Source organism: Rhinatrema bivittatum, chromosome 3 (genome assembly GCF_901001135.1).
Source record: "Rhinatrema bivittatum chromosome 3, aRhiBiv1.1, whole genome shotgun sequence".
Lineage (NCBI taxonomy): Eukaryota > Metazoa > Chordata > Amphibia > Gymnophiona > Rhinatrematidae > Rhinatrema > Rhinatrema bivittatum.
Genome location: NC_042617.1, coordinates 537,998,532 through 538,020,512, shown reverse-complemented (window position 1 = coordinate 538,020,512; position 21,981 = coordinate 537,998,532). Strand labels below are relative to the sequence as shown.

At 43.3% G+C, this 21,981-nt stretch overlaps 1 protein-coding gene across 2 annotated transcripts in view; it reads right to left on the bottom strand.

Annotated features, from left to right (window-relative positions):
• The window catches only part of GCKR (glucokinase regulator), a 142,080-nt gene that overhangs the window by 75,499 nt on the left and 44,600 nt on the right, over window positions 1-21,981 (bottom strand). For both annotated transcript variants that reach the window (XM_029596365.1, XM_029596364.1), the window contains exons 2-3: window positions 11,735-11,890; window positions 9,733-9,801 (exon numbers count right to left, since the gene is read on the bottom strand). In XM_029596365.1, coding sequence (XP_029452225.1) covers window positions 9,733-9,801; window positions 11,735-11,890 — 225 coding nt within the window. The remainder of the gene's footprint in view (window positions 1-9,732; window positions 9,802-11,734; window positions 11,891-21,981) is intronic.

Genomic DNA, 21,981 nt, shown 5'->3' with positions numbered 1-21,981 from the left:
AACTCTTGCCTCCAATTACAATCAATCCTTTGGATTACTGCACCCCAATCTATCTACACATTCCCCAATATGCATTAAGTCTTCTATGAAAATAGGGCCTATGGAGTACACATTTTGGAATGTGTATTCTATGTAAAAGGGGCACACTGAAGGCAAGATAGAAAATCTTGTAATAAGAAGTTGAATTATAATCCAGAGGGGTGTGTAAAGAGATTTCAACCCCCACTACCCTGTCATGAAGAGACTTACAAACTATTACTAAATGGTCTCATGTAGGTGCAGACAACAGGAAAAACAATGGTGGGAAGAAAGAGTTGTGATAAAAACATCCATGCCACAATGAGTGTATCAGATATTCTCAGAGATGTGCTTACTTCTTCATATAACTGCAATTATGTAAGCCTTGATCTGGAAGAATACAGCAGGTCATCCATTTAGAATTTAAATAACTGTAATAATAGGGCTGAAGCAAGAATCTAATACAGTATATTACAGTATTACAAGCAGTGCAGTATATGTGACAAGCACCTAGCTTATAGAATGCATATTAACAGATCAATGTCTTGGGCACTGTACATGAAGAGGTAAATTTTCAAAGGCTTAATCACCTTTCACATGGGTAAAAATGCAGTTAATCTGCATGGGTAAGTGGAATTTCAGCAGCCTGGAAATACATGAATAGTTCTACAATGTGCACAAATATGGGCCCATAAAAGAGAGAGGAATTCTGGGAGTGTGTGTTAGATGTGCATGAGGACCTTACATTTTTAAAAGGTGCATATGTCGACAGCTTGCCGCTAATGGATTTAACTTTACACCCCTGTTTTTTAAATCACCTAAATGTATGAGTACATATTACGCTGCGTAACAAACTTGATTTTCAAATTGAGTTTAGATGGAATTGCATTTGAAAAATGGGCTTTTTTTTCAGGTGGGCTGAAATGTACACAAGTAACTTGGCAGTTAAGCACCAGATTCAAAATTTAGCCCTAAAAGGGGCTGAAATAGTTAAATTTTATTAGAAGAATCCCTTCAATAGAAAATACAAGTGAACAATATTGGTGGTTCAAAGTTGCAATTATGAGGCCCAAGGAAATAGCGCTGAGTCATCTGGGATTTGTCTGTTACAAGATAACAGGAGACAAATGTATTTCTTTATCGCACTAGTGATCATAGGAGGGTTGTAAATTATGTCTTCAAAGTTAAGTTAGCTTTCCCAGAGTAGTTAGAAATGCAGTTGCTTTCACCCTTTTATCTTCAAACAAAAGGTGCTTATTTTAACATTTTATCCTGGTAAGAAAATGTATTAAGCATGGCATATCCTATATGAAGGGAAGTCAGACTCGCTGAATAGCATCTGACTTCCTTATGCACATAAGTACATAAAATAAAGCTTTCAATTGATCCTGTGCTCTTGGTAACTTTTTTTCATAATAGATGGTGCTTTGGCCGGGAATTGAAGGAGGGACCTTGCCAGCTATCCTGGGAAAAAACTGCTCCACTGGCCAAGTGCTCTTCTCTCAATTTGAATGGAATACAGGACAGGATCCCTGAAGGTATTTGTTCTTTTTAATCTCTATTTTTGTGCTATACCACTTGATTTGTGTCAGCATGGAGACCTTCATGGGAAATGTTACTTGTTATTTTTTTGCACTATAATATGAAGATTCGTGTGTTCTTTTGAACTGTAAGTAAATTTTTTTTTTGAATTCTTTATTTATAACTTTTACGATGTTACAATAAATTAAAAATATACAAGGAACATTTTCTTTGACAGATCTCATCTAATTCATAAGAAAAAAGGAATAACATTTCAACCCCAATTTTTTTTTTTAACATGACAATTCCTGTCAAAGAAAATAATGCTTAAGGTAATATTAGCTGAATCCTCTAAGAATGGAACGGTTCTATAAAAATCATAATATTAAGGAAAATACACAATTAAGACTCAATTATTTAAAGTCCGGTTCTTTCTTCTCCGAGAAGACTTTTGAGACCATCTGGATCTAAAAAGGAATAGGTCTTACCATCTAACTTTACTATGCATTTACAAGGATATTTTAAACTAAAATATCCTCCCTTATCTGTTATTCCCTTTCTATATTGTAAAAATTTTTTCCTTCTTATTTGTGTAGATCTTATTAAATCAGGGTATATCCAGATTTTTTGGCCATAAAATGTTAATAGCCTATTTCGAAAGAAGGATCTCATTACATTGTCCCTATCAGTAGAAAAGGCAAACTGAACTAAGAGAGTTGCCCTAGAGATAATTTCAATTTCATCTTGGGATTTCTGTAGATCAGAGAGATCTATAGAATCTCCACCAAATACTTTACCTTCCTCTTTTCCTGTTTTTTTTTCTAATTCCAACTCATTCTTTTTATTTCCCAGATAATACACTTTTACTATCACAGGCAATATTTTTTCAGGAATTTTTAAAATTTGCAACATATAGGGGTAGATTTTCAGACGAGCGCGAACAACCTACTTTTGTTTGCGCTCCAGGCGCAAACAAAAGTACGCTGGATTTTAGTAGATACGCGCGTAGTCGCGCGTATCGGCTAAAATCCTGGATCGGCGCGCGCAAGGCTATCGATTTCGTATAGCCTGCGCGTGCCGAGCCGCGCAGCCTACCCCCGTTCCCTCCTAGGCCGCTCCGAAATCGGAGCGGCCTAGGAGGGAACTTTCCTTTGCCCTCCCCTCACCTTCCCCTCCCTTCCCCTACCTAACCCACCCGCCCGGCCCTGTCTAAACCCCCATCCTACCTTTGTCGGGGGATTTACGCCTCCCAGAGGGAGGCGTAAATCCCCGCGCGCCAGCGGGCCTCCTGCGCGCCGGGCCGCGACCTGGGGGCGGGTACGGAGGGCGCGGCCACGCCCCCGGGCCGTAGCCACGCCCCGTACCCGCCCCCAAAACGCTGCCGACACGCCCCCGCAACGCCGCACGCTCTGGCCCCCGCCCCCCGACACGCCTCCCGACACGCCCACTCCGAAAACCCCGGGACTTACGCGAGTCCCGGGGTTCTGCGTGCGCCGGTGAGCCTATGTAAAATAGGCTCACCGGCGCGCAGGGCCCTGCTCGCGTAAATCCGCCCGGTTTTGGGCGGATTTACGCGAGCAGGGCTCTGAAAATCCGCCCCATAATTTCTGAACAATTCTAGTGCATCTATCTTTTTAATTACGGGAAAATTATTTATCCTCAAATTTAGCGATCTAACTGCATTTTCAAGATTTTCTAATCTTTTACCTATTTCATTTTCATTTTTTATCTGATGAGTCTGGATTTTCTCAAGATGACATACACGTTTTTCTATCTCATTAATAACCTCTTGTTGTTTTCCCAATTCAGTAGTATTTACTACTAGTGAATTTGAGGTCTTAATCACTACTTCAGTTAAGTTGTTAATAGAAACATCTATCTTAGCCATATAATTCCATAGAGTTTCCATAGTGATATTTACAGGCTTCTTAGGTATATTAGCTGATTTAATTGTTACAGTGATATTTTCCTGATCTCCTAAAGACTGTTTCCCAGTCTTAGGTGTACTCGTCTCTTTCGGTATAATAACAAGATTTTCCATTTTACTTAATTTCAAACTTTCTTCCTTCTTATTTTCAGGATTTTTAACCCCTTGAACAAAACTTTCCTGATAGTCCAAAACAGTCTCATTCCCCTCGTTGATATCACCTGGATTTTCAGGGGAAACCCCTTTTTCTTTTCCAGGTGGTGATGGCATTTCCGGTGCTCCAGGGCTAAGTGATGCCTCAATGGCCGGAGGGGAACCATCCCGTTCCACTGGTTCTACCTCAGCGGCCAGCTCATCTGGATTATTTTGCGAGTCTAACCACTGTAATACAGTCTTTTGTCCGGTTTCCATCAAAGCCACATCACTGGAAGGCTTAAGCTTCGCCTTCCTTTTGGTATGTGGCATATTATTAAAGGAAAACTTGTAACAAATATTTTAACCGGACTCTGAGATAGTATCAGAGTGTTGCGTATAAGTACACGAGGATTCAGCTAGTGAAGGCAGTAGTAGGGAGAACCGCTAAACCTATCTGTGGCAGTAAATAACAGGAAAAATCTAACCTGGTAAAGGTTCCGGCTAAATCCCGGCGAAGCCCGGCAAAGCCTATTGCGCACGCCCCTTGAGCGCGCGCGGCTTAAGCAGTGCGCCGGCATCGGCTGCGTGCCGCAGGGTAATAACCTTTTATAAGAACTTCTGGGTCCCGCCTGCAGTGGATGCTCCGGGTAGGCAAAATCACAGTCCCAGGTGGAAATCAACGTCGGGGGCAGCCAAGACACCCCCGGAGTCCATTACCAGGTAAAGTAAGGAACTGTAAGTAATTTAAGTTTGAAAGGTTCAGGCCTGATACAGCTGGAGGGAGTATTTCAGGGAGTGAGACTCCAGGTTAGAAAATCAGGGAGTTGGATTCACGGCGAATTATTGGCCCCAATGAATTACAGGGCTTTTGAACATTGCTAACATATATGCCATTGAATAGCCAATAGGTCTGAGACGCATAAATATATTGTAAGTGTGTAAATGGGGTTTTAAAATTGATGATAGATTGTTACGTTTACATGTTAACTCTTACAAGGCCGGCCACCAATGGACAAGGGAAATGCAGGAGATGTTAACCAGGGTACCAGAGTCTCTGTGGTCTTCAGGAAATAATTATGTGGGCACATTGAAGATTGAACCAGTAAGCATTCCTCTCCGCAACAAGTCAGAAAAAAGTAGATGAGGATCAGTTTGGTTTAAAGGCTGAAGCCAGGGAAGGAATTTGCCCAGTCATACAAGATCTAATAGCACAAGGGGTTCTCAGGTGGATCGCCCCAGCCCAGCTCCTGCCTTTTAACACTCCAATCTTGCCTGTTAAGAAAGAGTCAGGTAAATACAGGCTAATGCAGGATTTGCGGGCTGTTAACAAATTAGTTTGTGCAAGTGTCTCCATTGTCCCTGATCCTTCAACAATAATGGGACAAATATCCCCTGAGGCTAACTATTTCACACGGGCTGATACAGTAAAAGTCGCGGGAGAGCAGGCGAATGCCCGCTCTCCCAGCGCGTGCACAGGCCACTCTCCTGTACATGCGATTCTGTATTCAAATGAGGGCCCGTGGCAAAAAGAGGCGCTAGGGACACTAGTGTGTCCCTAGTGCCTCTTTTTGGACAGGAGCGGCGGCAGTCAGCGGGTTTGAGAGCCGATGCTCAATTTTGCCGGCGTCGGTTCTCAAACTCGCTGACAGCCATGGGTTCGGAAACCGGATGCCAGCAAAATTGAGCGTCTGGTTTTCAATCCACGAGCCACGGGCCGATTTCAACATTTTTTTTTTTAACTTTTGGGACCTCCGACTTAATAGCGCCATGATATTAAGTCGGAGGGTGAACAGAAAAGCAGTTTTTACTGCTTTTCTGTGCACTTTCCTGGTGTATGGAGAAATTAACGCCTACCTTTGGGTAGGCGCTAATTTCTGAAAGTAAAATGTGCAGCTTGGCTCCAACGGAGCGCACTGTTAACCTGCCATTGGATGCGCGTTTTCCCTTACCCCTTATTCAGTAAGGGGCCGAAAACGCATGTCCAACCCGCCGAACCTAATAGCGCCCTCAACATGCAAATGCATGTTGATGGCCCTATTAGGTATTCGCGCGCGATTCAGAAAGTAAAATGTGCAGCCAAGCCGCACATTTTACTTTCAGAAATTAGCGCCTACCCAAAGGTAGGCGCTAATTTCTTCCAGCACCGGAAAAGTGCACAGAATAGCAGTAAAAACTGCTTTTCTGTGCACCCTCTGACTTTATATCATGGCGATATTAAGTCTGAGGTCCCCAAGAGTAAAAAAAGGAAAAAGAAAAAAAAAATTTGAAGTCGGCCTGCGGCTGTTGGGTCGAAAACTGGATGCTCAATTTTGCCAGCGTCCGGTTTCCGAGCCCGTGGCTGTCAGCGGGCTCGAGAACTGACACCGGCAAAATTGAGCATCGGCTGTCAAACCCACTGACAGCCGCCGCTCCTGTCAAAAAGGAGGCGCTAGGGACGCGCTAGTGTCCCTAGCACCTCTTTTTGTCCGTTTCTACCGCTGAGCCTCATTTAAATACTGTATCGCGCGCACAGGACTTTACTGAATTGGCCCGTTAGTGAGGTTTCTGTCTGAGGTGGCTAGACTGAGCTCTGAGAGGGGCAGGTAGCTGTGGAGCCAATGATTCTCCTGGAGAGTGGGGCTGCTGAGAAGTGGTGGGAAAGGGAGGGGGTACAGCAAGCTGGGAAAAGGCTGGCAGCAAGAACTTTAAATAATGATGCAGGGGGCACTCACTGGGGGGGGGCTAATTTTCAAAAGGATTTACACGCTTAAAACTGGGTTTTACACATGTAAATGCACTTTACACATGTAAGTGGGCTTTTGAAAATTGCTAAAATATATGCCATTGAATTGCCAATAGGTCTGAGATACATAAGTGTACTGTAAGTGTGTAAATGGGCTTTTAAATTGATGATAGTATGTTACATTTACATGTTAACTCCATTGAAAATGACCTCCTGAATGAGCACATGAGCAGCAGCACAACAGCAGAATATGTGTCTGAGCCACTGGTTGGCAGTGTGATTGCCTCATCACTTGGCAACTTTTCAAGAGCTGTTTGGTTGGTAAGAGACTTTAATAACAGGTCAGGAATCCAGGATCTATATATACATAAGAGAGACTGTATCTCAAAAGAAACAGAGACAGGATGGAAGCAGCCCAGAGAAAGGCAACCAAAATAGTGAGGGGTCTGCATCAAAAGTCATATGAAGTGAGACTGAAGGACCTGGATATATATTCCCTGGAGGACCGGAGAGATAGGGGAGATACGATGCAGACTTTTAAATTCCTGAAAGTCATTAATGATGCACAAGAATAAAACATTTTCCAATGGAAAGAAATCTGTAGAATTAGGGTCACGATATGAAACTTTGAGGGGATAGGAACAGTGTTAGGAAATATTTCTCCAAGGGGTTGGATGCATGGAATGCCTTTCTGGAAGAGGTGATGAAGTTCAAAAGGGTGCGGGATAAACACAGAGGATCCATAGCAGCTAGAGGATGGAAATGAAGAAAAGCAGAGCAGCAGTTATTACCCTATACAAAATAAAAACTTGTTGGGTAGACTGGATGGACTACTTGGGTCTTTTTCTGCTGTCACATACAGGCCGATTCAGTAAAGTCCGCGGGAGAGTGGACGAATGCCCGCTCTCCCGGCGCGTGCACCGGCCTCTCGCTGGTGCGCGCGATGCAGTATTCAAATTAGGTGGTGCGGTAGAAACGGGGAAAAGGAGGCGCTAGGGACACTAGCGCGTCCCTAGCACCTCCTTTTGACCCGGAGCGGCAGCTGTCAGAGGGTTTGACAGCCGACGCTCAATTTTGCCGGCGTTGGTTCTCGAGCCCGCTGACAGCCACGGGCTCGGAAACCAGACGCCGGCAAAATTGAGCATCCGGTTTTCGGCCCGACAGCCGCCGGCCCAATTTAAATTTTTTTTTCTTTTTTTTTTTTTACTTTTTACAACCTTCGGGACCTACGACTTAATATCGCCATGATATTAAGTCGGAGGGTGCACAGAAAAGCAGTTTTTACTGCTTTTCTGTGCACTTTCCCGGTGCCGGAAGAAATTAGCGCCTACCTTTCGGTCGGCACTAATTTCTGAAAGTAAAATGTGCGGCTTGGCTGCACATTTTACTTTCTGAATCGCGCGCGAATACCTAATAGGGCCATCAACATGCATTTGCATGTTGAGAGCGCTATTAGGTGCCGCGGGTTGGACGCGCGTTTTCCTCCCCTTACTGAATAAGGGGTAAGGGAAAACGTGCATCCAAGAGCAGGCTAACAGTGTGCTCCGTCGGAGCACACTGTTAGCCTGTTAATGTGTTAATCAGACTTGTGGTGGGCACAGGGCCAGCCAGTTGACTGGATGGAAGGGGTCTGCAATTCAGTTTGATCATTCATGGTCTAGGGCTCTTCTTAGTTACTTAGGAAAAATGTGGAATTTGGGGTTTTCGATATTTTGGCTGCAGGTCACATGGTCCTCTCAAGGGTCGGCTTCCTACGCTTTTGAGAGCTGTTGAAACATGTGCTCACAGACAGCGCACAATGGTGTTGGGCATATAACCCTTGGGCCTATTTTGAAAAAATCCCCCGGGCTGATATTTTCTTACAATCCACCCCTGGTCAGGTGAGTCACAATGGGAAAAAGGTTGAAAACCACTGTTCTACAGGATATGGGCACAACCTCAGATGTACTGGCAATTACACTCATGATGCATACACCCCTTCCCCCATGTTCCTGCTTGCCAAAGCTTACATCGAAGCACAGGGCTGCTTGGTGTTAGGCCTTCCTGTTGTCACCAGGAAACATTTCAAAAATTTACTTTGCCACTTCTGAAGCAAGAGGAAATGACAGCAGCTTATCTGTTTATAATACTTCAGGACTGCAGTTCTTTGCACTAAAAGGAACTAGTCTTTACTGTTCCCCTAACACTACTGCTCAGTTTTCCTTCAGATACATTGTCCCATTATTTTCCCTGGATAAGCATCATCGGAACTGGTTCACTTCCAGGAGGAGACGAAGGTCCTTATTTAATTTCCAGTTGAACTGTGATCCCTTTTTTCGTGTTTTAAGAACCTTTTTCCCTGGTTTAGGAGTTTTTGAACTTGAAAGTACTTTAAAAAATCTTTCTGCCACTGTGGAAGACACAATGAATGATGAAGATTATGGGACTAATGCAACAAGAAATTAAGTCTCTTAAAGAAATATTTTTAGATAATCATATGGCATTGGATATGTTACTTGCAGACAAAGTTGGGGTTTGCCAATTTATTAATTCTTCTTGCTGTTCTTATATCAATAATGATGGAAATATTAGAAATCATGTGCGGGCCATAGATTCACTACTATCATGCCTCACTCACTTTACTGACACAGCAAATCCCTCCTGGGACTTGATGGTTTTGGGGAATATACTGGGAATTTGGGGTCAAAGGTTACTAATGATACTTATTACTGTAATAGTATTTCTTCTCATATTATGTGTGTCAGTTCAATGCATCTTAATGCTATGTAAAATCAGCATCCCTAAAATAATGGTCTCAAAAACACTTGCAGTACCTCAGAACATTCCCCAGATGAAGAATTTATTAAATTGTATGCTATGAGTGATCGTATATTAGAAGCCCCTTAGCTTAAAGTTCCCTCACTGTTCTTGGGCCTCAAGGAGAGACTGAAATAATTAAAATTTATTAGAAAAATCCCTTCAATAGAAAATATGTGAACAATATTGGTGGTTCAAAGTTGCAATTATGAGGCCCAAGGAAACAGCACTGAATCATCTGGAATTAGTCTGTTACAAGATAACAGGAGACAAATGTATTTCTTTGTCACACTAGTGATCACAGGGGGGTTGTGAAGTATATCTTCAAGGTTAAATTAGCTTTCCCAGAGTAATTAGAAATACAAATGCCTTCACCTTTTCATCTTCAAACAAAAGGTGTTTATCTTAACATTTTATCCTGATAAAAAATGTATTTAAGCACGGCATATTCTATGTGAAGGGGTCAGACTCGCTAAATAGCGTCTGATTTCCTTATGCGCATAAGTACATAAAATAAAGCTTTCAGTTGGTAAGAACATACAGTCTCTGGTGCATGCTGTGCTCTTGGTAACTTTTTTTCATAGTAGGGCTTATAGAGATTTCCATATGTTACCTTTAATATTTCCTGCACCTGCTTTGCAATGTCAGCTATGGTTTTTAGCACCGACTCACTGTACAGCCTCTGAAAAGAGATAAATCAAGGAGACAGAGTAAGCAATGCAGCCAGGAAATTATTTCAAGTCAGAGTCTATCAATAGAGGAGAACTTGGATACTCTCACAACAACAAAAAAAGGGGCTCACATAAGTATCTACGGTGGGGTAAAAGTCTGAAAGTTTAGTTGGAATTTATGTGCGTCTAAAGAAGGAGTTACACATATAAGTCTCCCTATATGTGCTTCTGTGGATTTTTAGCCACTTAACCTGCATAAATTGGGTGCATAAAAAAGAGGTGCTCTCAGGGGTGTTTCCAGGGGGAGGCTAAAAAAAATTTACACAAAGGTAACATAACATTTTCAAAAATGAACCCTGGAAACCTTAGTATCTTGTAGCATTTATTGATCTTTGTATAGAACTTTCTGAAAAGCTCTGTGAATCCAATTGTAAAAGCAAAGCATTTGAAGAAAGCAAAACATTTTGATCTGCTGGACAATGTTACTCCATTGAACTTTTCTACTGGCGCAGTCTGTATAGAATGAAGTGCCAATCAATGACAAATGAGTTCTAATGACACTTAATATTGCAGTCAGCTCTCACTGTGTCCTCACTCGCAAAACAAATATGTTATATGTTTAACTAATAGATATGTAATAAGATGCATAGGGCATGCCATTAAAGAATTCTGATGCTTGCTTGCACCGGGTGCATTCTAAGACCATTTTCATTGACTGTGCATTCTATATTTCCAGGAGTCCATTAATCGCCACGTCAAAATCCTCCACAGTGTGTCAGCATGTTTTGAAAATGTCTTAAGAAAAAACCCCATCTATATCTATATCTATCAAAAAACAAAATGAGCACCAACTATTGAAATAAAAGATCAACAAAAAAATCAATATAAATAAAAAAGGTTGACCCCCCTTGTCTTAATAGAAATACTAGTATTCCAAATCTATTCACATAATTTAAAAATGAAACATTTGTATACTATTTTATTAATATTATAATCTTTCTTTCTATCAAAATTAATTTAAAAACATTATGCATACAATATTTCCAATGTATTATACAAAAATATTTTTCTACAAAACATATCAACATACATACTCACACACTCACACAACTTACAGTAAAATATAGACCATAATAATCCTGAAATCCATAGGTCCAACACTTGGCCATCAAAGAATAAGCAATTGATCAAAAAAACATCCCATGTGAAGACAATGATCTACTAACAATATTCTTGAAAGGACATAAAAAATGTAAATGCTGTTGTTGCAATAATAGCACTTTTAACCCATTCTTAAACCCCAAACAAATAAATTGATGTTGTTAATCAGTTCTTGGACTCCCCAACAAAGGTCTTTGTTTCATCATATAACAGGCATCTTCAGGGGATTATGAAACACCAAAATCTTTCAAATTGCACCCAAGATATTACAGTCACCATCTTGTAAACTGTAAGCAGTAATCTCCTCGAAAGCGTCATTGAAACACCTTTACTCAGGGTTGAAGTACACTGTCCATCTTGCCACAAACTCAGGAATCAAACCTCCCGTTGCCGCTTAAAAGGCAGAGAGCATTTCAACGATGCTTTTGAGGTGATTACAATGTGAGCTAATCACTGAATGCTACTGCTTTTCATTTATAAGATGGTGACTATGAGGAGGACCCAATGATTATAACCAGGAATCATTCATAATTTCTAATTCATATATCAGGAATCTTTCATAATTTCTAATTTCTTACCAAGAAGCTCCTACCAGTTCTGCTCAGATCAGTGAGACACTCTTTGTTTTAATACAATAATTTATCCAGAGGCTTCTGGAAATACTCAGAAGCCTATTTCGGCACATATTTCAGTATATAAACTGAGTAGCAAGGAGACACTGACAGACAGATTCAGTCAAAGTGATTAATTGAAGGAATAATGGAAGAAGAAGCAAAAACACACCTGGTAGTTTATGAGGGCCCCATCCTCTTCCTGGAAGATTTCTGCATCACATTCTTTGAGGAGCTGGACAAGCAGGGCGGGGTCAGCCTTGTCAATCTCTCTAGTAATGGGGTTGGATTTTTCAGTGATGGGCAGAGTGGCTTCGTATCCTGCCAACTGAAAGACAAATGGGCATGAAATGGGAAGAGAAAACAGAATCAAGCACAACAGCTGAGGACAGTAAACTGTGGCTTAGACTGGCACCAAGAATAGCTTAGAAGATGGCATAGAAAATAGCACTAGGGATAGCACTAGGAATAGCAGAGCTGAGGAAGCAGCACACAGGACTTGCAGAAGAGGCCTATATTTTGACCAATGAAATGATTTATCAGTGACATCAATGACATAATAACCCAGGCCCTACTATTCACATTTCTGAGTATTCAATCTAACATGCTACAGTAGAAGAGAATGCAAGTTCTCACTACAGCACACGTCCAGAATGGTGACTGGAATTGTCTAAATCTTTAAAAGGATAATTTTCAAAAGCATTTATACAGTTCTCAAAGTGGGTCTCACTGAACACCTATACCAGGGCAACGTTATCTCCTTTATTCTGCTAATGATATCTTCACTTATACAACTAAGCAGCATGCTGTTAGCTTTCCTTGTTCATTATTATATTGACTTGCTACCGTCAGGTCATTTGGAATGATTTTCTTTCTGGTTTAACAGTTTCCAGTTCTACTTTTTTAAAATGATAACTAGCTAGTGGATTTTTGCACTTTAAATGCAAGATTGTAGACTTTTTAAAACGGACACTCATTTTTCAAACCCTTGTCCATGTTTACAGTTTTTTAATTTAATATAAATTTCTGATTTATATTCTGCCTTTTGTGAGTGGTCAGCCACTTCAATGCAGATTACATTCAGATACAGAAGATAGCCCCAGAGTGCTTATAATCTAACGGGCCGATACAGTACCGATGCGTAAAAAAAAGTGCGGCAGTGTCCGGCGCCCACTCATTTGACGCGTGCACATTTCGGGTCGCAATCCACTCGATTCAGTATTCAAATTAGATGCAAATCCAAGCGGTGCCAAAGGAGCGCCAAAAGTGTGCCTTTCAAGCAGTAGGCATTCGCAATCGATTTTACTGTATAGGACGTTATAGAACGCCTATACAGTATCCAGGGTGCGTTGCTTCCATACATGTCATTTCTATGGAGCAGGAAATGTCATTTTGAAAATGTAATGAAATGTTACATTCCAAACTTTTCATCGATCTGGAAACTTATCCCGTTGTTCCTCCTTTGTGACATCATCGCCGCGTCATAATCCTACCTTGGACGTGTATATAAGTCGCATCGCCAAGTAAAAAAGTCCCTTTGTATTTGATTCGGGCCAGGACAGAGCAGTTACAGCAGTACCTTTGGATATCTTTCGGAAGATCGGCAACACTTTCAGCAGGTAAGGGCATACTATTGGATGGTTCTTTCCAACAGACCCCTCATGGACACCGGGACCGCTGCCCTGAGCATCCGGGTGTCCATGATTGGAGGCCCCGCTACATTCCACGTCCAGGCACTCAAGGCAGCGGCCATGGAAGTTGGAAGGCAGCTGGGCCTCCGATCATGGATGTTCAGAAAGAGGCGGGAACGTCCATGATCGGAGGCCCCTACCTTCCACGTCCGGGCGCTCAAGGCGCTCAAGGCAGCAGCCATGAACGTTGGAAGGCAGCGGGGCCTCCAATCATGGACATCCTGAAAGAGGCGGAAACGTCATAATATGGTCAAATTTGAATTAATGACTGGAAGAGGAACAGTATGCAAATCCACGGCTCCCGTGCTAAACTTTCAAAAGGGAAACTTTGATAAAATGAGAAAAATTGTTAGAAAAAAACTGAAAGGCACAGCTACAAAAGTAAAAAATGTGCAAGAGGCATGGTCATTGTTAAAAAATACCATTCTAGAAGCACAGTCCAGATGTATTCCACACATTAAGAAAGGTGGAAAGAAGGCAAAACGATTACCGGCATTGTTAAAAGGGGAGGTGAAAGAAGCTATTTTAGCCAAAAGATCTTCATTCAAAAATTGGAAGAAGGATCCAACAGAAGAAAATAGGATACTACATAAACGTTGGCAAGTTAAATGTAAGACATTGATAAGTCAGACTAAGAGAGGATTTGAAAAGAAGTTGGCCGTAGAGGCAAAAACTCACAGTAAAAACTTTTTAAAATATATCCGAAGCAAAAAGCCTGTGAGGGAGTCAGTTGGACTGTTAGATGATCGAGAGGTTAAAGGGGCACTTAGGGAAGATAAGACCATCACGAAAGATTAAATGATTTCTTTGCTTCGGTGTTTACTGAAGAAGATGTTGGGGAGGTACCCGTACTGGAGAAGGTTTTCATGGGCAAAGATTCAGATGGACTGAATCAAATCACAGTGAACCTAGAAGATGTGGTAGATCTGATTGACAAACTGAAGAGTAGTAAATCACCTGGACCGGATGGTATACACCCCAGAGTTCTGAAGGAACTAAAAAATGAAATTTCAGACCTATTAGTAAAAATTTGTAACCTATCATTAAAATCATCCATTGTACCTGAAGACTGGAGGATAGCTAATGTAACCCCAATATTTAAAAAGGGCTCCAGGGGCAATCTGGGAAACTACAGACCGGTTAGCTTGACTTCAGTGCCATGAAAAATAGTGGAAAGTGTTCTAAACATCAAAATCACAGAACATATAGAAATACATGGTTTAATGGAACAAAGTCAGCATGGCTTTACCCAAGGCAAGTCTTGCCTCACAAATCTGCTTCACTTTTTTGAAGGAGTTAATAAACATGTGGATAAAGGTGAACCAGTAGATGTAGTACACTTGGATTTTCAGAAGGCGTTTGACAAAGTTCCTCATGAGAGGCTTCCAGGAAAAGTAAAAAGTCATGGGATAGGTGGTGATGTCCTTTCGTGGATTACAAACTGGCTAAAAGACAGAAAACAGAGAGTAGGATTAAATGGACAATTTTCTCAGTGGAAGGGAGTGGGCAGTGGAGTGCCTCAGGGATCTGTATTGGGACCCTTACTTTTCAATATATTTATAAATGATCTGGAAAGAAATACGACGAGTGAGATAATCAAATTTGCAGATGATACAAAATTGTTCAGAGTAGTTAAATCACAAGCACATTGTGATAAATTGCAGGAAGACCTTGTAAGACTGGAAAATTGGGCATCAAAATGGCAGATGAAATTTAATGTGGATAAGGGCAAGGTGATGCATATAGGGAAAAATAACCCATGCTATAGTTACACAATGTTAGGTTCTATATTGGCTGCTACAACCCAAGAAAGAGATCTGGGCATCATAATGGATAACACATTGAAATTATCAATTCAGTGTGCTACGGCAGTCAAAAAAGCAAACAGAATGTTGGGAATTATTAGAAAGGGAATGCTGAATAAAACGTAAAATGTCATAATGCCTCTGTATCGCTCCATGGTGAGACCACACCTTGAATACTGTGTACAATTCTGGTCGCCGCATCTCAAAAAAGATATAATTGCGATGGCGAAGGTACAGAGAAGGGCTACCAAAATGATAAGGGGAATGGAACAGCTCCCCTATGAGGAAAGACTAAAGAGGTTAGGACTTTTCAGCTTGGAGAAGAGACGGCTGAGGGGGGATATGATAGAGGTGTTTAAAATCATGAGAGGTCTAGAACGGGTAGATGTGAATTGGTTATTTACTCTTTCGGATAATAGAAAGACTAGAGGGCACTCCATGAAGTTAGCATGTGGCACATTTAAAACTAATCGGAGAAAGTTCTTTTTTACTCAATGCACAATTAAACTCTGGAATTTGTTGCCAGAGGATGTGGTTAGTGCAGTTAGTATAGCTGTGTTTAAAAAAGGATTGGATAAGTTATTGGAGGAGAAGTCCATTACCTGCTATTAATTAAGTTGACTTAGAAAATAGCCACTGCTATTACTAGCAACGGTAACATGGAATAGACTTAGTTTTTGGGTACTTGCCAGGTTCTTATGGCCTGGTTTGGCCACTGTTGGAAACAGGATGCTGGGCTTGATGGACCCTTGGTCTGACCCAGTATGGCTTATTCTTATGTTCTTATGCTCCTCTTCTGTTTTGTTGATTTTGACTGTTTAATGTTTGCTATGCATGTGCTCCTCTTCTCTTTTGTTGATTTTCACTCTTTATTGTATGCTCTGCATGTGCTCCTCTTCCTTTGGGGTCATTCTGTTCTTGATTATCGCTCCATTCATTGATCCCTTTCCTCCATTTTTTTTTCTCCTATTCAGACAATCATGCCAGGAAAACATTCCATTGCACGGGTAGAGGCAGAGTCCGGAGATCGGCAACCGCTGGAAGGCACTAGTTCAGGCTGTTGCTTGATGCTGTCCATGGGCCTCTCTTGTTTCTGGTTCAATATTTTTTTCATTAATTCTGCTTCTGTCAAATTCTGTCATGCTGTCTCTCCATTCATTCTTCTTTGTTTTTCCCATTCAGGCATTATCATGGCTGGAAAACGTACTATTGCACAGGTTGAGGCAGAGTACGGTGAACAGGAAGGCACACGTTCTAGCCAGCCATCCAAAAAGTGAACCCGCAATGCTCGCTTCATGGATGAAGAAAAGGAGTTATTGTGCCGTGCTGTCTGTGACAAATATAAAGTTCTCTTCCAGTCCAAGGTTTCTTGATCCACGAAGAAACGGATTTGGGAGAAGATCGCGCAGCATGTGAGCTCCCTTTCTGTCATGCCCAGGGACGTAAAACAGGTAGAGCACCGATGGCATGACACTAGAAAAGAGGTAAAAGAAAAGGCTGCCAAAATTGACGCGGCAGCAAAGAGGACCGCAAGAGGACCACATTGTAATATTGTGTTGACACCTGTGGAGGAGCTGGTTCTCAGTACTGTGAGGCCAGAGGTCGTCGTCAGCGTGCACACACAGTTCGGCACTGACACAGGGGCAAGTCGAGTGGCAGTATTTTCTTTAGGGCCCCAATCAGGTTACTAATGCTAGTTGTGCTGTCTTTCTGGTCTAGCCTCCGATTGGCTACAAATCCCAACAGTAATGCGTTATGATTGGCTGAATTTTTATGCGCCAAATTTGTGTTGTTCTTTAAATGCCGAGCAGTGCTGGCATTACGTGCTCTCCTTGCACAAAACTACACTAAGAATTAAAGGTACGTTCCGTGGCGATTTTGATAGACACCCGACCGGGGCAAATAGGAGTGTTTATTATGAATTGTTCAGTGATATATGGTTCAAACTTTTAAAATTTGTTAATTTGCTTAAAAGATATATTATTGTTGACATGTACTTGCATTGAATTTTCATGTTATAATTCTAATGAGATTCGTAAACAATTTTTGGTTTTAGTATTAATCTCTGACGCACACCCGACCGGCGATTACAGTAGCCTTTTGATCTAACTTAATTGAATTCGCTGAGCATGTCACGAACGCTACCTTGGAATGGTGTATTATTGTTTATTAATCGTCATTTCTCTTTAATTTTTCTGTTAATAACAAAATCCATCATTAATGTATACTGTACACTTATATAGGCGTTCATTCTTTATTTTTGAAGTTTGAGTGCACATACTGTAAGAAATGTTTTGGCGCCAAATATATTTTCTGTCCATTTAAACGCTGCGGTCTGTAAACACTGTTTTTGCTTTTTGTGGATTAAAGATAGAATTTAATATAGAGTTTCCTACACATATATTATGTTGAAATTGATGATATTCATTGGATCCTTGTTCTGTATCAAGTCCCGTGTTTATTTGATTTGAATTATTTTGTTTTGTTTTATAGCTTTGAATATCGCTAAAAACTATTGTCCCTCCCGACGCAGCCGCGTTTGGTGAAACACAGGTCCGTGTCGGGGGACCCCTGGTGTTTGAAACATTGTGCCTCTTTAAGCAGTGGAGTATGCCGTGATAATGAATTAAAGATTCTTCTTCATGAAATTTGAAGTATGGGACTGATTTCATATTTCTGCATTTCCCTTGATGCTTGGATAATATAATTAGAGTGCAGTGCCTGCTCCTCTACTATGTTTAAATTGCTAACATCTCAAAATAATTTTTTTTTTACCTTTGTTGTCTGAACTTTGTATTTTTCTAATTAGTTGGTCCTGGTCTCTCTTTCCTATATTTTCCCTTGTCGCTCATTTCCTAATTTCTTTTCAGTGTCTCTCTTCTACTACTGCCTTCTTCCCTTCCACACAAATAGACACACACACATGCTTTCTCTCACAAACCCCTCACACACTCAAGCTCTCACTCTCATATGTTCTCTCCCCACACACACAAGCTCTCACTTTCTTACCCCTACCCAGGCTCTCATTCTTATGCACACACAGACGCAGATTCCCTTTCCCACCCATACACCCAAGCTCCCATTCTCACCCACACACAAACCCAGGCTCCCATTCTCACCCACACATTCACACATTCAAGCACCCATTCTCACCCAACATTCAAGCTCCCATTCTCACCCATACACAAACCCAGACTCCTATTCTCACCCACACACATACCCAGGCTCCCATTCTTATCCACACATACACATTCAAGCCTGCGCACAGCTCCCCCCCCCCCCTCCCAAAGCAGGAAGATCAGTTGGCCTATCCTGCTGCTGCTGGCCTCCTGCTATCTTTGGGCTGCATAGCCCACTGTTATTGTTTGGGATAGTTGTGGGTGGATCCTTGGCCCGGTGGCAGATGACCACGACCCCGGGGGAAGATCCAGAGAGGGACCACCGGTCAGGCTCAGAGTTTGGAGACAGACACACACTAGTTCTTTTATTAAACAGTATATTGAACCACCAGAGGTGGCAGTAGTGAGCTGGAAGCATCCAGCTAGGCTGTAGTCCCTCAGATACTGGAACAGCGATCCCAGGATGGCAGAGCTGTAGAGAAACTAAGTATAGTGAGTAGGCAGGGTATGCAGCGTTCAGAAATAGAACCTTGATGGTAACACTCACACAATAGTCTCTTGAAGCAGCCCAAGAGCTGGAATGGATTAGGCCCTCAAAGAGCGAGTACCTGGTTCCAGGGAAAGCTCTGAGAGAAGGATGGTAACTCACTGATGTTGTAGGCAGCGATGACTTCTTGGCAAAAGTGGTATTCAGAAGCAGGTCCGAGAACATGGACCCTCGAGGAGCGAGTACCGGTTCCAGACTGCAACCTGAAAGGCAAAAGAGAAACGAGGCCCTCGAGGAGTGGGTAGCCCTGGTATATCCGAGGAGGCAGAGTAGCCAGGAGCGTAAGAAACTTTCCTTGCTAACTCGATTAGTTAGCGAATAAAGAGATCTTAAATATCTGGTGCGGATGACATCATCTCAGGGGGACGCCCCTGAGGTTCGTGCCACTGCTGATACTTGAGTCAGGGCCACGCCGCACGTGCGCCCTTAGGCTTCTGGGAAACATGGCAGAGTGCAGCTTCTTGCCGGTCCGGGGACGCTGGAGGACGGCGGCAAGATGACGCCGTGGCAGTCAAACATCCAACAAGCAAAGAGGGAGTCGCCACAGAGGTAAGGTGGGCTGGGTGGAGACGTCGGGCAGTGACGGTTGCAACAGTACCCCCCTTCAAAGGGCGATTTCCTCTTCAGGTACCAAGCTTGGGTTTTGAAGGATGTGCGATGTAGAACTGATGAAGCATCTCTTTGTCCAGGATATTGGTCTGAGGCTCCCAAGAATTTTCTTCGGGGCCAAAACCTTCCCATTTCAGAAGGTATTCAAAAGTATTGCCTCTTTTACGAACATCCAGAATCTCTTCGACTTGGAATTCTAAGTCTTCTTCTGCATTGATGACAGGTGGGTCTTGAGATTTGGAAGAGAATTCGCTGAGAATGAGCGGTTTCAGAAGTGAAACGTGGAAAGCATTATGAATATCAGCAGCAGTGGATTGAGCTGCTTGGGACGTCACCGAGCTTCAGTGGAAATGGCGGTGCTGGGAACATCCAAAACCCACCTCAAATGGTGACTCAGTAGTGGATCTTTCAATTTGATGAGGGGACTCCGCCTATCTTCCACTAGACGTCTGAGAATGAAGTTGCCTCCTGCCCCTGAGTCCACTAGGGCAGGAGTCTGAACTGTGACTGGTCCGTAGGCCAAGGAGACTGGGAGAGAGAGCGGAGGAGAGGGCACAGTATGGCCCAAGAACAGTCCTCCTGCAGGACTTAGGCCTATCTGTTTTCTGGACGAATGGAGCATGTAGAGACATCATGGCTGGGCTGTCTACAGTACATGCAAAGGCTGTGCTTCTTCCAAAGTCTTCTTTCTTTGGAAGTCAAACATCCATGACCAAGTTGCATCTGTTCATCTTTATCAGCAGCAAGGATTCCTGGAACCATCCGAGGTGCAGACGCAGCACTAGCCTGTTTCGACCCAGGTAACACCTTAGGCCGGAGTTCCTTCACCTTGTCCCAGAGCTGGTGATCAATCCGAGTGGCCAAGGCTACTAAATCGTCCAGCGAGTCAGGTGTTTCACAAGCAGCCAGCTCGTCCTTTAAATGGGCATCCAGGCCTCTACAAAAGAAAGTCTTCAGACATTTGGGGTCCCAGCAGAGTTCCGCTGCAAGAGTCTTGAACTCTATGGCAAATTCAGCCAAAGATCTGTTGCCTTGCTTCAATTCAACCAAAGCAGAACCGGCTACAGAAGTTCGAGCAGGGTCTTCGAAAACGGATTTAAACAAGTCCATAAATCCTTCTATGTCCTGCAAAATGGGGTCCTTGTGTTCCCACAAGGTAGATACCCAAGACAAATCCCTACCATCCAGGTATGAAAGGATGTAGGTAGTCTTGGAGAGAGCCATAGGAAACAATGATGGCTATAAGGCAAAATGCATGCAGCACTGGTTTAGAAAGCCCCGGGTCTTCTGGATTTCTCCGGAAAAGCGGATTGGAGCCGCCAGTGGTACAGCAATCTTTAAAGTTACCTCCTGTAACTGACCTTCATGGTTGGAAACTGTGCCTTGAACCTTGTGTGTGTGTAGCTGATGAAACGCTGAAGTAAGTTTCTCCAAGGCGTCTTGCTGCTCCACAATGCGCTGGGCCAGGCCCAGAATGGCCTGCAAGGCATTGAGTTGTGCCGGATCCATGGAGTTAGCAATCTGTTATTGTTTGGGATAGTTGTGGGTGGATCCTTGGGCTGGTGGCAGATGATCACGTCCCCGGGGGAAGATCCCGAGAGGGACCACCGGTCAGACTCAGAGTTTGGAGACACACACACTAGTTCTTTTATTAAACAGTATATTGAACCACCAGAGGTGGCAGTAGTGAGCTGGAAGCGCCCGGCTGGGCTGTAGTCCCTCAGATACTGGAACAGCGATCCCAGGATGGCAGAGCTGTAGAGAAACTAAGTATAGTGAGTAGGCAGGGTATGCAGAGTTCAGGAATAGAACCTTGATGGTAACACTCACACAATAGTCTCTTGAAGCAGCCCAAGAGCTGGAATGGATTAGGCCCTGGAGGAGTGAGTACCTGGTTCCAGGGAAAGCTCTGAGAGAAGGATGGTAACTCACTGTTGTAGGCAGCGATGACTTCCTGGCAGAAGTGGTATTCAGAAGCAGGTCCGAAAATGTGGGCTCTTGAGGAGCGAGTACCAGTTCCAGACTGCGACCTGAAAGGCAAAAGAGAAACGAGGCCCCCGAGGAGCGGATACCCCTGGTAAGTCTGAGGAGGCAGAGTAGCTAGGAGCGCAAGAAACTTTCCTTGCTAACTCGATTAGTTAGCGAATACAGAGACCTTAAATATCCGGTGCGTATGACGTCATCTCAGGGGGACGCCCCTGAGGTTCGTGCCACTGCTGGTTCTTGAGTCAGGGCCACGCCGCACGTGCGCCCTTAGGCTTCTGGGAAACATGGCAGAGTGCAGCTTCTTGCCGGTCCGGGGACGCCGGAGGAGGGTGGCAAGATGACGCCGCGGCAGCCAAACATCCACCAAGCAAAGAGGGAGTCGCCACAGAGGTAAGGTGGGCAGGGTGGAGAAGTCGGGCAGCGACGGTTGCAACACCCACCAATCTTCCTGCTTGGAGGGAGGGAGCAGAAGCTGAGCGCGGTGCTTCCGCCCCCCCCCCCCCAAGCAGGGAGATCGATGGGCCGTATGGCAGCAGGAGAAGCCGTGGGCCATCTGCAGAACCTATACAGCCACCGACCCGCAGCCTCTCCTGCTGCCACCAGCCCGCCGCTTCCCCATGTGTGGTACTCCGTTACTGTGCAAATGCACGGAATGGCACACC